The sequence below is a fragment of the Exophiala dermatitidis genome (assembly GCF_000230625.1).
Source record: "Exophiala dermatitidis NIH/UT8656 unplaced genomic scaffold supercont1.1, whole genome shotgun sequence".
NCBI lineage: Eukaryota > Fungi > Ascomycota > Eurotiomycetes > Chaetothyriales > Herpotrichiellaceae > Exophiala > Exophiala dermatitidis.
Window position 1 is genome coordinate 1,930,064 of NW_008751646.1, and position 14,702 is coordinate 1,944,765.

At 53.3% G+C, this 14,702-nt stretch overlaps 3 protein-coding genes across 3 annotated transcripts; 1 reads left to right on the plus strand and 2 right to left on the minus strand.

The window, feature by feature from the left end:
• Positions 1-134: 134 nt before the first annotated feature.
• On the plus strand, positions 135-2,771 carry HMPREF1120_00698 (uncharacterized protein; the record flags this gene model as incomplete). Its single annotated transcript, XM_009154699.1, has 1 exon — positions 135-2,771. The coding sequence occupies one exon, from the start codon at positions 135-137 to the stop codon at positions 2,769-2,771; it is 2,637 nt and encodes an 878-aa protein (XP_009152947.1).
• Positions 2,772-3,267: 496 nt separating this feature from the next.
• On the minus strand, positions 3,268-6,648 carry HMPREF1120_00699 (uncharacterized protein). Its single transcript, XM_009154700.1, has 3 exons — positions 5,520-6,648; positions 5,028-5,459; positions 3,268-4,970 (listed from the first exon to the last, which is right to left on the minus strand). Exons 1-3 carry the CDS (start codon positions 5,841-5,843, stop codon positions 3,786-3,788), a joined length of 1,941 nt encoding a protein of 646 aa, XP_009152948.1. The 5' UTR covers positions 5,844-6,648; the 3' UTR covers positions 3,268-3,785.
• An 801-nt stretch (positions 6,649-7,449) lies between these two features.
• On the minus strand, positions 7,450-12,031 carry HMPREF1120_00700 (transcriptional regulatory protein GAL4). The gene is made up of 5 exons (XM_009154701.1): positions 11,127-12,031; positions 10,308-11,052; positions 9,648-10,256; positions 9,221-9,602; positions 7,450-9,153 (listed from the first exon to the last, which is right to left on the minus strand). The coding sequence occupies exons 1-5, from the start codon at positions 11,425-11,427 to the stop codon at positions 8,167-8,169; spliced, it is 3,024 nt and encodes a 1,007-aa protein (XP_009152949.1). The 5' UTR covers positions 11,428-12,031; the 3' UTR covers positions 7,450-8,166.
• Between the last annotated feature and the right edge of the window lie 2,671 nt (positions 12,032-14,702).

Sequence of the window (14,702 nt, forward strand, 5' to 3'; positions counted from 1 at the left end):
CACGACAACAACAATCCTCAAGCGGGCCCCTTCAATGTGAACACTTCAATCATAACACCTCACGTGTAAGTATTGTCTCGTGCTTAACTTCTTATTGTCTTATTGATTACATACTAACATACGTCTCTCACAGCATGGACGCGACTGATCCCCAGTCCAACTTCTTCGCGCCCGAACTTTTCCATAACCAAGATGATGCGCCGCTCACGGAAGATCCACTCCTTCATGTGTCGCAAGACTTGGGAATGACTATTGATGAAGAGGCGGCTATGTACCACAATGAGCTGATGAATGGCACTGGCGTCTTGGACAACGAACATCATGTAAAGCAAGAGGAGTTCGAGAGCGCATACCCTCCTCTGGATGTACCAATGCCCGTTGTCGCCGGCGACACATCGTTTGAAGATGTCTCAACACATGACGGTCCTCACGTTGATAGATCCTCCACACGCGACTCTACACGCGGGTCTCCCGAGTCTACAAGACAACGTCCCAAAGGCTCTGGCCGATCTCGAAAGCCCGATCCTGATGGCGCCCCGAAGTCAAGCGTACATTCGTCCAAGAACGAAGGACAGCATACTGATCGCAGATTCCTGTGTTATCTTTGCAACAAACTATTCACTCGGCGCCGTTCTGTGCGAGATCACATCTCAAAAATCCACAATACGAAGACCTGGGAGCCATTGCGCAGTCTCGAAGTCATTGTTGATCCTGTCACCGGCGAGCCCGTCGAGCCTTTGGAAGACATTCTCGCCAGAGGTCCACCTCCTCCACCGCCTAAAATGACCAAGGCTGAGAAAGCTCAAAAGGCGGCTAAGCGTGAACAAGACGACGAGGCTACGGCAAGAGACCAAGAAGAGGAACACCATGGTCAGGACCACCATGATGAGGAACCAAACCACGAGACTCCCCAAGTTGCCGCGCCAATTCCCGAAGAGCCGGCTCCTGCGCCTGCGACCCAGAGTCTCAAGAGAGAGTCATCCATGACAGGTTCGAGAGCGTCTTCAACCGAGCCATTTGCCACTCCTCTACCAGTTGCAGGCAGAAAGCGACCGGCACCTGAGGATTCTGGCGGATCGAGTTCGGCAGCGGCTAGGAAGAAGGGCACTGCAAAGGTCAAAAGCTCAACGGTGCCTCATAAGAGATCCAAGCTCGGCGAAAGTGAACAGAGCGCCTCGGCAGGAAGCCGTTCACTCTATCGTTCCCCAAGCGCCACCCCAGCCTTGCCGACGCACGTAAAGCCCATCCCATCGAAACTCAAGAATCAGACCTCTGCCGCGAGCGTCAAGTCGCCTACGCCGGCGTCTTCGCGTGCAGGATCCCTCGAAGCCGAGACCGCATCCAGTTCCGTCGCCGACACCCCGACCAGCTCCAACGACGATGGAGAAGTGTTTTGCATCTGTAGAAAAGGTGACAATCACACCTGGATGATCGCATGTGACGGTGGCTGCGACGAATGGTTTCACGGCAACTGCGTCAACATCCGAGAACGAGACGGCGAGCTCATTGACAAGTACATCTGTCCGACATGTACCAAGCCAGGTTTGCAAACCACATGGAAGCGCATGTGCAGACGGAAGGACTGTCGAAAGCCAGCCAGAGTGACACGTGATCCACCCAGCAAATACTGCTCGGACGAATGTGGACGCATGTTCTTCGTGGAGTTGGTCCAGCGAGGAGATCCTCGAGCGCAGGCGTCCAAGTGCGGACAGTACATTGTCGAGCCGGAAAAGAAGAAGAAACTCCGCAAGAAGACCGAGAAGAAGTTGACGTCTCTGGAAAAGGAAAAGCCCAACAACAAGCCACTGAAGTCGATTTCGGACCTTGTGAATGGCGACCAGATGAGCACCGACAGTCGCCTTGCAACACCTGCATACAGCGAGAATGACGAGACCGAATACGAGACAGACAGCAGTCTCGACGACGAGAGCCTGCCCAATCGCGGCGGCGCACTGCGTGCCGGCGAAGTCAAGGCTCTGCTCGAGCAGTGCAAGAGTGTCGAAGAATGGAGAGCATTGGGAAGAAGACCCAACACACCACCTCGTGAGACGGAGGGAGAGACAACAACCTCGGATTCGAAGCCGGCAATACAGCCACCACCACCGCCATCGCCTCCACCATTGGAGCTGGATGACCTGGAAGCAGCCAAACTAGCGAGCATCGAGGAGGAGAAACGCAAACTTCAAGAACGGAACACTATGCTATCTGCGCGCGAGACTCTTCTTGGACTCGTCAAGGCAAGATCCGCCACAATCACAGAGGAGGTCCGCAAGGCCAATCCCAAGATGAAGGATGTCTGCGGCTTCGATCCCCGAATGGCATGGACAGACGAGGAGTTTCGAGTGTGGTACACACAGCAAGGCGGCAAGGAGATTCTTGACGCTGGCCCAGCTGCCGCGCGCATCGGTCCTCCGCCGGACACTACCAATGATGACGAAAATGATGCCACTGCTCGTCCGAACGGTGTTGTTGTCAACGGAGCAGCAGCTGATGACAACCCAGACAAAAAGAATGATGGCAACGACGAGACTTCAGAGGCAGACGCCATGCCACGGAAGGGAGGCGTATGTATCAAAAACCGCTGCTCCCGACACCGCAACTGGGCGAAAGGTCAACTTGCCGAATTGAGGTTCGAGCAGGATCTCGTTCGGAGAGCCCTTGCGAAATGTGAAGCACAGGAGAATCGTATCAAGGAGAGAGCTATGGTCAGAGGATGGGAAATGAGAGGCCAGACTCAAGCTCGAGCTCAAGTTGAGGCTGGTTCTGCGTGATGAGCTTTGCTTCTGCTACTCATCACGACTACTACTGTACGGGTAATTACTGGTGCTGGAGAATGATGGAGTGCGCAGAGCTACTACCTACCTTAGAGAGGTACCCAGTGCGGACCGACACTGGTCCCGAGATGTGTGTGTAGTAAAATGCCACTGTGTATGTGTAACTTTGTGCTCTAACGAACGAGCCTTCCTTGCTACTTCCAGTATCGAATTTATTAAGCCTTATTAATTACCTAGGTAGCACTAGTAGATGGCCATCATCAACTTGGAGAACGACGACAATTGCGCACGGAGTGTCCTGTATTGTCGCGTCATGCCTTGCCTTTCCTGGAATGCTTCGAAGCGCCGTCGTTGAGATTTGTTGACCCTTTGTACTTACTATAAGCATGCATGCACACACACGCGTACGACCCCTTACTACGTACCTTTATCCTGTACCTACAGTAGTACTTGCTGATTTAAGGTACTCCTACTATTATGCACGTGGAAGAAGTCGAAGAAGCGAAGAACGTCAAATTTGTCGTCCCTTACAGACCGTCTCTATTCTCAAGCTCACGATACAGCTTGTTCCAGCAGTGCTAAAACACATCACGCCACTGCCTACCGTATCATATCATCCATGTCAAGAATGAGCCTCCTTTTAAACAAACAACCTTCAACCCCGTGGGAGAACGGGTTCCCGTGTTGAAAACAGGAACAATCGACACACGATAAAGCCAAGAAACGAAAAAGATAACCTCTGCGCCAGCCCGGCCCATCCCACTCCGTGGATTAAAACACCTTTGATCCTCTCCCATTAAGTCAGGCGGTAATGATGAAACCCCTTTTCATGCTGTTCCAGTTGGAGCGCCACAGATTTTTTTTTAATTTGATATGACGCCTCTGACCGGCGTTCGGAGAAGCAAACCAAATTCGAAATCGACACCAGGTATTCGTAGGAGCAAGGACAGTCTACTAAGACTTAACCTCCACGCCTCTGTTCTCCAGCTCATGACAGTAGCGAAGCGCATACTATGCGCTCTCTTCCACATGTCGCAGGACAGGATAGAGTTGCTCCTCTTCTGACTTGTCATGTTTTTGGTCACTGGTCCCGCTCATGTCATGGTCAAGCTGACCGCCATGGTGAGGAGAACCTCCGTGACCGTTTTCCTCCTCATAGTCGCCGCTCTGGAGTTTCTTCTTGATAAACTCCCGCATCCATTCGATGAGTCGCATGTTCTGAACCCAGACTTGTTCTTGATCGGCATCTCTGGGGTCGCTCTTGGGAGTGCTGGCGGCCTCTGCTGCAAGAGCAGGGTCGATGACGTTTTCTTGAGGAGACGCCGACTTCTTGTCCTTGTTTTGCTGGTTCAGTGCCGAGGCAGGTGGAGTAACAGACCCGTCGCTAGTGATGTCCATTTCATCCTTGACCTTGGCAGGAGCGGCTCGTTGAAGCATGCCACCGCTATAACGGCGACGCTCTTCCTGATCATAAATTCCACTGAGAGTGGCGGCGTTGGCCGCAGCATAAGCCATGTCACTGGCACTGGATGGCAGATTGGGATACAGGCCGTTACCGGAGGGGGCAGTATGGCCTTGTAACGGGCTGTGACCAGAGGTGTAGCTCTGTGCCGACGATGGAGGAGTGAGGCCTGGAGTGCTAGCGTCGGTGTTGCTGGCAACATTGGATTGAGTCTGATTTTGGAGCAAGGCAGTCGGATTCGTCTGCGCGGCCGTGGACGGCTGCTGGCTTGTGCTGGGCGGGCTGTTGCTTGTGCGGTAGGCAACGTAGCCTGAACCACTCTGGCCAACATTCGCCGAACCCAGGTGAGTATCGTTCTCATAAATGGTGGCTTGCATCTGCTCCAGGATCTGGTCGATCGAGGTCAAATCTTCGCGAGTCTTTGCATTTCCCATGGGAGGCAAGCTGTAGGCTTGGATAGGATCAGCCGCTTCGTAGGCTCCACCCACAGAAACCGGCTGATAAGCGGGCGCCGGGACGCTGGAGGGAATGATCTGGGGAAGCTGAAGACCTTGGAGCTCAAAAAGACGGCGGCTGATGTTGTGGAAGTTGATCGGGTCCAACTCTCTGCGTTTGACCTGGCCAAAGAAATGATCAAGAGCATCATACCCGCGTTTGCGAGCCTCATAATCATAAGGACTGGTGGTACTGGCGGTGCTGTAGTAAGTCACCGGGCCGTAACCGGGATGCCCTGACTGCGGGTACGTGTAAGTATACAAGCTGTGCTGGTCAGATTGGGCCATGGCACTTACGGAAACAGGTGGATGCGGCTGGTAATACTGGTTATGGTGATGTTGACCAGTATAGTCTTGAGGCCCAGGCATCGCAGGAGCGTAGTAGCTTTGAGCGACTTGTCCTGTCAGACCATGGCCATAGTATGAGGCATAGTCGCCACCTTGAGGCAGACCGTTTTGGTGTTGACGCCCGCCATTGGGTTCAAGATTGGGAGAGCGCATGATGACGCTGTCATCCGCGTGTGTCTTGACATGTTTCTTAAGGTCCTGCGGGCGCTTGAAGGCCTTCCCACAGAACTCACATTTGTGTGGTTTCAAGGGAACATGGACACGGATGTGGGAGGTGATATGGTCTCGCTTGACGGTGGTCGTCCGACAGGTGCCCCAGGCGCAAGTCAAGTTGAGGTTGTTGGTAGACTTGCGGCCAACGTGCCGCTCGCAGACGTGTTCCTACAAAAGAAAACCGGTTAGCACTGCGCAAGGTTTGCATTGGCGACAAGAGAAGCTTACATAGAGGGCTTCTGGAGTGCTGCAACGCTCGCCACATCCTACCCATTGGCATTGCAAATTTTCTCCAGCTGAATTGACACTCGGCGCAGGCTGGTTCTGGACCAGCGGTTGCTGCTGCTGGCTTTGCTGGAATTGACCTTGCTGTTGAAGCACATCCTGAGAAGTCGAAGGATTTGGTGTCGAGGCGGCGACGGCTGCGGCCGCAGCAGCAGCAGCGGCGGCAGCGGCGGCTTCGACGGTAGGATTGGGAGAGTTGGGGGCGTTGTTGTTCGAGTTGTTATTGTCATTGTTGCCAGCAGTGCTGGTCTCGGCGAGTTCAGACATCGCAGCGATTGACGCGGTGACTTCGCCAAGCACTCGTTCGAGTCGCGGAAGAGCCAAGATATCGCAGAGTCGACCTTGGCAACAGGAACAAGTACCAATCTGCGGAGCGGGATTTCGACGATTCGAGATGCAATCGCCGACGAATACTCAGAATTTGGCGTGCACGAAGGTTGTTGCGCTGGTGAAGAGAAAAAATAGGTGAAGTCGAAAGTTGTGAAGGGGTGAGAAAAAGATGGTGCAGCAGAAGTTTCCCACGGCTGCCCGGCCTTTTCGGGGGATGCACGGCTGATAACGTTGCCTGGTTCTGGCGGTACGGCTGAAGATAATGCGATGATCGACAAGCTCTTCGCAAGAGGCAGAAGCCGCAGCGCAACTCTGGTTTTGAGGGTGCTTTAACTACAGAAACCGAGGAGGCAGAGAGGCAGGCGAGGGGGATAGACAGACTACATTTTGTCGAAGGCAGATGGGCCTGGTTGGGTTTATCTGGGACGCTGTGGGAGGGCAGAGCGAACAGCTGCCGCGGAACAGAGGAGCCCAAGCCAGAGTTCTCTCTCCGTATTCCGGGGCATGGTCGCGCCACTAACTGCTACTACTAGATGGCGACTCTGCTACTGGGCCTGATAATGGGAGAAAGAGACAGATCGTGAAAGCTCGGGTACAGGTGGATGAACGGCGGATGCAGAGCAGTGCCGGGCAAGTGCATTCACACTGGGAGACGACGGATGCTGGATGGACGGCGGGCAAGTGCCAGTGCCAGAAGGGGAGAGAGTGAAGGAGTGGACACGGCATGGCAGGGCCTTTCAGTTTGAGTGGCCGGCGTGGGCAATTAGGGGCAACCAATACTGTGGCAGCGTGGCCGCTTCTGGTCGCACTCTGTTTGATGCCAGCCCAGCGCCAAGCATGTTAGTCGTCAGCGGACTTGGCAATGATTCGTCTGCCAAGCCACTACCAGCGACCAGTTCAGGTAAGGGAGTGGGAAGGTGCAACCGTGCCAGGCCCAGACGCGCACTGCACTGCATTTTCCTGCCAGTGGCAGTAAAGAATTTGCACGCTGGCATTGGCACCTCGTATCGAATGCTGCGCCCTGGTGGGGCTTCCGCCTGAGTTGGGCCAAGCGAAGCGAAATTTATCAGCTGACTCGGATTTTACAGTGCAGCTACAGTAATAAGTTGAAGATAACAGCTTGAACAGGCTAGATACAGTTGAGTTCGGATGCCCACAGCAGTCATGATGCCTTCTAGCGTGCGGTGTTGTACTGTTACTCCTGTGACTAAATTTGCAGAGCATCGTCACTGGCAGGGAGCAATAATGCTCGGCACTGCCAGTTCTGGGCACTCCTCGGAAATTCTTGGGAGAGTCTTGGGTCTCTTGGACTCTTGGTGTCTTGGGACATCGTGGGACTTCTTGGAAATTTCTTGGGAGCGGGCCAAGAGACTCACGCCGTGGCAGTGACACTGGCAGACTGCCGGCCACAACTTGAAGCAGAAGGGGGCGCAGCGAAATATTCACCGTGACTACCTAGTAACTGTTGTCCCGTCCTGCCTGTTACCGGATGGTTTCATATAGCTACTCCGAGCTACTCTTTCTTTCATGGTCTGCGCTTGAATGGCTTCATTCTCGAATCTTTTCTGAAAATGCATACATTTTTTTCAGCACAACTAGATACGTACCATACAATATGCACCACCGACGACAACTATTATCAATCTCCCATCGTTCAACTATTACTAATTGCATAGTACGCTGTAGTATCTGTTATGTGGCTAGGGTACCGAGCAAGGTATTATCTACGCCTGGTACCGACCACAGTGTCCTCCCCTCGGCATCAGCGAGGCGACTACTGGTACTAGGAACAAATGCTGGATTTCAAATCATTCCATGCACTGCAACCTCCACCACAGTGGTGCAATGCAGTCCAGTCCACCACTCACGGCACATGCCAGTGCAGGTGGCGAAATCCCTTGGACAGAACGGCGGAATGGCTTGGGAGCTCACTCGCCCCCGAGCTATCTCAAGTGCCTGGTCGGGCAATCCAGGTGCCCTCGTTGACGAACAACACCTTAGTTTTCCTGGTACAACCGTCCGCTCCTTCAAATGCTGCTGAATTTTATGCGTCTTCATTTGCGCGCCGTCCAGACCACAACCCTCGACGCCCTGGTAATCTGATCATGCAACCATCGTAATATAAGAGTTGTAAATATGCTTCTCAGTGACACTGCTATAGCATCCCTGCCTCGTGGAGGTACAAGAGTGCTTGTCCCTCTTCGGATTTGGACACAGCATAAGAGAGGCTTAAACATGACCACCATTCTCTGATGTGCTGTTACTGCGCCTGATCGCCATAATGCTGCTCTCCACCCCATTGTGCCCAGCCATCCGAGTCGAGGAATCCTTCCAAGCTGCCATGTATGCCTGGGGTGGCCATTCCGTTAGCGTGTCTCATCCCTTTGTCCATGTCGTTCCAATATTCGTCATGATGTTGGCTGCCCGCTGCCACGTCCGGGATGTCCATTGCCGGCGTCGAGAAATCCCCCATCCCGCCCAAATGGAGGTTGGAGCCTCCAATTGCATTCTGCATGATAATGTCTGTCAGTGGAACGTTAAAGTGCCCGCTAGCACCCATGAAATCATGAGCCATGATATCGCCTCCGCTTGCACTTGGCGTCGGCTGTTGTTGGTGCTGCTGCTGCTGCTGCTGGAATCCAAAGTCAAACCCCAGATGTGCTGCTGGTTGGGGACCAGGCCCCATCGCTACCTGTGCCGTGCTCGTCGGCGGTGTTGAATACATAGCATTGTCACCTGGGGTCATCGAGCTGTGATCAGGGAACGAGTATGACCCATCGGCCGACTCGAGCGTGCTGATGGGCTGGTTGGGATAAGCAAAAGGATTGTCACTAGGGAACATGACATTCTTCAAATCTGGGATTTGAGCGTTGCCCAGCTGCGGTGTCTGAAAATCGAAATTGCCCGACATAGGCGAAGCAACGGCGGGACTCGGGTATCCCATCATCTGCGGCGTCTGCCCCGAACTTGCCGCTTCAGAAAGGTTGGACAGGGCTCGAGGATCCGGCATCGAGTTTCGTTTAGCCAACTTGGCCAGGAAATCGGAGGGGAGTGTCCGGGCTCGGCTGGGGGTGATTGAGCTCTCCCGGGTGTTCACGGGCGTTGTAATATTGGGGACTGTCTGTCTAGCCTGTAGCGGTCCTGGCTCGGATCCAGGGGGCGGACGCTTGCGAGAAGCCGTGCTTGAGTTAGAATTCAATGAATTCCGTCGTTCCTTGAGCTTTTCGGGTAACACGTCAAAGAGGCCCTGGATGCAGAGACAGCGGTTTAGTACTACATCAGCCGTATGCTATGCATGGTAGGATATCACTCACATTTAAGCTGACAGTGCATCTGTCCGCGGCCAGACTGCGCTTAGCGAGACCCGCCAGAGTGTCCCTACCTTCGACGGCATCCTTGAGGATGTCTTTCCCTGTGGGGCTGTCGGGATTCTCAATGACAAAAAAGACAAGGGATAGAATTGCAAAATAGGTCGTATACATCGCGAACCAATACGAGCCTACCAGAAGGCCTCTCCTTTTCATCTCACTCGTGATATGCACGATGTTTCGCGCAACGCTGATGCACGCTGCCGCACATGCAAAGCTTCGCTTGTCGATGCTCTTCGATTGGCATGTCTGAGATACATAGTGAATAAACGGTCGATAGATCATCATTTGGACATGCGCGTATGACATTCGAAGGAGTTGTTGAACCCTGGACTCGTCAGAAAACCTTCCACTCAGCTCGGGACCAACGTACCTTGCCAGCTCCCGCCCGGCATTTTCCGAGGGCCTCAGCTCCACAGGCAACTGATCCATCCAATTCTGCAGATCACGTTCCAGTTCTCTTATCCGTCTATGACTGATGCTGTATCTAGGGTCTGTTTGCGATCCATCGGCATTCTTGATCGGATAGATGTATCGAACGACCTTCCTCAGGATATTGGTGAGTCGGGTATGAGCATTGGTAGCTTTGAGGAGTGGAAACGTGCCCGCCGGCATAGGCCGGATCCCTTCCTCCGTGATGTACTGGTCATCCACCTCGGTTGGTAGTTCTTGGTCGATATCATCGTCACTCAACATCTGAGGAAGGCCGAGGACAGCACCAACATACGAGTCCATCTTCCTGACCAACCAAAAAATCCGTTTTCGTTCCTCCGACTCTACGGGACTGAACCTGTTGGGAAGGTTCCGATGAAGACCGAGACGACAGCAAGCTCTTAGAGCAATGCCTATGTAAGCGTAACAAACCGGCAGTTTGGCGGTCGATTGGAGGAACATGATCATAAAGACGATGGTTTGAATGGTCACAAGATCCCTGCAGTCTGTGATGTCGACCATCTGCTTCGCGGTGTTGAAGTACTGGTACCTGGTGTTGACTTAGCACGCCGGCCTCTTTGACTGATTGCTCGAAACATACCCTTGTTCCATGGCCTCCTTGTAGCCCTTCACGTCAAGCATGGTGTTTTCGTTCTCCGTTTTGGAGAACAGACAGCCTACCGCCATGACCACGTACAGCAGAGGCAGGAACTGAACGTGTCCGTTGTTGTATTGCTCCGGATCCGTGTCATAAACAGAGTGAAGCCGTCGAAAAAATGTCGGGCGGTGTATAGGTCGCATCAACGCACAACAGTCGTCCAGGGTATTTCGACACAATTCGATGGCAACCTCTTTTGGGGGCAGATCGACGCCAGCAGCAAGGTTGATTTCCACAGGAGAAGACTGCACAGATTTAGGAGACTCGAGAAGCTGGGAGATCGTTCGGTTCTTGCCGCCATGCCGATATTCATACAAGAATTGGTCGCCGAATTGAGGGCGGAACTTTCGCATGAAGACATAGCCTGAGGAGTGGCCGTGGAAATCCCAGTTGCCGTGGTCGTCCAGATCCAAGGCTCCAGTGCGGTCGACCATAGATTGAAGCTGAGCATCATCCTCCGGCCGTGCTAAGGTGTCGGTCGGTCTCGGGCCTTCGCCATTGCCGGCCCCTTTCGAGGTCTCGATCAGTTGCTCTATGGACTGTGCATCGAATTTGGGGCTGTCAAGGTCGAGGCCTGGAAGGACCGAACGTAGAATGGCCTCTGCTTTTTGTAGTCTCTGCTCTAAAGCCTCGATATATTGGGGAGCTGGATTTCTCCGGCGATTTGAGGGTTGGTCGTACGTACATTCTACGTGACTGGGTCAATCGAGCTCATTTACGCCGACTAAACACAAATAAACAGACATGACAGAAGCAACATACCATAGCTGTACACGGTACAATGTGTGCAAGGCTGCTTGCCATCACACTTGATCTTTTTGCGCCGACATTCATCGCACGCTCTGGTTACGCGGCGCCGCTTTTGCATGGGCGGAAGCGGCTTCGTACCAGAGTCGCTCGGCGGCGTCTCGGCCGAAGGGGACTCGGGCCGCGAGTCTGGGGCATTCGAGTCATTCTTTTGCACAGAATTGGCAGCAGAAGCTGCGGCAGATTCCAGCTTCCCTGAGTTCTCTGCGGCCTGGCGACCTGGCGACTGCGGAGTTATCATCTCGTCGTCACCCATTGGGGTACGGGGCCTGTCGTGCAAGAGGGATGCAGAGTTGAGGTGGCGGGGGATATTGCACCGAGCCGCTCATAAGTCGAAGCTGACGTTGCCTTCCTCCGAACTGGGTGACGCATTGAAATAAATGGTCAGGTCAACGGCACCGCAGTGTCAGTGATTGACGGTTATGAGGATGAGGAAGCGGTGTGTGAACGGTCAGGCCGCGCTCAACGACTTGAACTGCCAGTGCCAGTGGTGAAGACAATCCCCGCAAATCCGGGTGGCGGAACTAAGGTTCCAGTTGGGAACGGCGAGATCGAACGCTCGAGAGGCGGAAATGCTAGCAATTGTATTATTGTGCGAAAGAAAAGACAGATAGGAAGATGGTTCCAGTACTGCCAGTCACGGTGCGAAGTGATGAAGTCCGTTGGTGGTACGAAACGACGTACGACTCATTAGCACCAACCCAAGAAATAGCCAGACACCGATGAGCACCGATCCCGCGTTGGCCCTTGGGCTGCTCTTCAAGCACTGCAGTCGAAATTATAATTATTATTAACCCACGATCTTTTGTCGGTGGGAACTCAAAGGGCGGCCGCCCACCCACATGCCGTCATGCAGCGCAGTGGGCAATGCTTTATTAGGCACTGTACTACTGGGAGTTGAACTTGAATAATATGGGAGCTTGGGCGGCCCAGTGGCAGCGGGTGGAAACAATGGAACCGAGATGCTATGACTGAAAGTGGACACGGCTGACTCTTGACGGTTGATAGTATCGTCGTATTGCTAGTAGCCGTCCACATCGTGAGGAACCACAACCATCAGTTCAAAGCTGTGTCGTTGGCCAGCTTCACAGTTGGAGCCCAGAGGCTGGGTTTGGGTGGACGGCCGTACGCCGATCGTGTCGACTAGTAGGCTATCGTCTTTTGATGCCTTCCTGGAGGCCGAGGCTGCTTACCATTTAGCCTTGGGCGTCATCCACTACTGAAGCTATCAAAGGCTGGGACCCCGGGCTCCTTTCTCGTCTATCGACGAATGGTCGGTGTACGTCGACTTCCGTGTGGCTCCAGGCCCCGTACGCTGGGGAATCAAGCACTTCTAAGCTCGACACCGTCGCTGCCTAACGCATTCGCATGGATATTTCCGCTAAATTGTTCTGTTTTGGTCGATGCGGTCGGATTTCGAACCTCGTTTCGGCCAATGACTTGTTAGACATGAACGGGGAAGGAAGTTCCTCGTGCGCGTCGTCCTGCGGTGGCGTCAAAGGGACACAAGTCTTCTCGCGTGGCCTTCTCAGCTAACGCCGACCCCAGTACGACGAGCGCCCTTCGCCGGCAATAATGGCAGGCGAATAGTGCTGTAGTATATCATCTTTCTGGTTGATCAACGGTTGGATATGCGTGTCCAAGTGAAGTACATCTGCAAAAAAGAACCTTGTGGAAGTTGTACAGATTGATTGGTCGCCTTCCACTTTCATGCCCGACAGTCGCGGTTGTCCTCGAGGCCTCTATCCAGCATGAAATTGGGAGTAGATACTGACCATCGGCAGCTTTAAGCAAGGGATGGCGTCCACCGCGGGAACGGCGTATGCATTCGAGGCTTTTGGATGCTACTGGGGTATAACTACTGGTGGCACAGCAGAAGATGACTTCCCGCCTCCAGGCTGCTGCGTTGTCGTCACATACCGACCGTGGTCCCAAGTCTTCGTACTCTCTTGGTCACATTAATGCGTCCGCAACTCGTTCGAGAACAGTTCATCAGGCAGATGTAAGCGCCGGCATCGACAACTCGCGTCCTCAAGGACGGTCTTCCAATAGAGCGTTACAAAGTGTGGAACCATGGGTTGTCTCCTGCCGAGACCCATTGGGCTCATTGTCGAGACAAACCATATTAATCTGCCTTCCTCCAGCAAGTTGTGCGTGGAACTTGCGGACTGTGTACGAGCCACCAAAAATCCCTACGCCACGTTTAGGCCGTTCGTGGTCTCAACTCTCCATGTAGCAGACATACTATGGCGGTGCGAACCTAGTTGACCTAGTGAAGTTTCGTTTGCACGAAAAACAGCACCCATGCCTGCCATGCACGAGATCCGGAGCTTGCACGGCCTAGCAATGACCACAATACTTTTCATCGTGTTGGTATTGAAGACTGCATCAATTGCCGTCCGTATCGGTGCATGACATATATGATCAAAAGTAATGATCCCATGAACCACAACCACTTACCAAGGGATGTTTAAAAGGGGCTCGTGATGCTCTTAAATATTGAAGACGGGTTAGGTTCCCTTGAACCCGGCTGTGAGAGGATCAGGATCATCAAGGACATCAAAAGCCTGCAGTACAGCAGATGCATGATCTGTCTGCCTTTTTTAGGGGCGAGAAACACGATCGATCTCATTGAGTAGTCGGTGGGGTTTCAAGCTGCACTCAGGATGACTGCCGCCCCGAATCATACATGGGACTCGCATTGTATAAGCAAGACCTGCCTATCAGGAGGATCAGCGAAAGTCGGCATGAGCAACAGTAGCTGGGCGAGATATTCGTCAATGTTCCAGTATTCCAATGATCAGTATGGGAGCGGCTCACTCCACTGGAACAATACCCATACGATATCATGAAGGCTGTGCAAGCTCGTATCCTTAAGAGCAATGCTCAGGAGATAGGGGGTAGGTTTGATCGACCCAGTTTGATCGACGAGAAATCAATGTCAACGAATCGTGGCTCTTCAGGCCTTGCGAAGCAACGAGCGCAATAGCAGTATACCTCCTTCTCGAGTCTCAGCTGTGGCCTGAGTGATGCGATCTTGCTCGTGGACATCTTCCTGTTGCCTCCGGCTTCCGTTGTTCCTCCATCATGGAGATAGGCACAATATGTGTGATGATGACCTGGTCAAATGTGTCCTTTTGGAGCCACGCTGCTCTTGTCGGTGAATTGGAACGCTCCTCCGATGGCTCGAGACTCGTTCGGCTGTCAGTCAGCCCTGTCGTAGAAACACCCACTTCGACATCGCTGGCGGCACAGCCTCTCAAGCTACCATTCTCCAGAAAAATTCCATGCGAGCACAAAGGTAAGGGTAGATCATCGACCAGGAATGCCCAGGATCTGGTTCTTATCCCACGGCTGTCCCTTCTGACGATGTTGCTTTGAGCGCAGTATAACTCCTCCACGCCGCAGTGCGGTCGAGTTGGAGTGCTTCCTCCGGACGCAGGGCAACTGCAAAGGAGGGGGAGGTGATGGTGCCCTGTTCCCAATGCTTGTGACTTGGAGTAGGTGTACTTGTTTCGACAAGTGATAGTC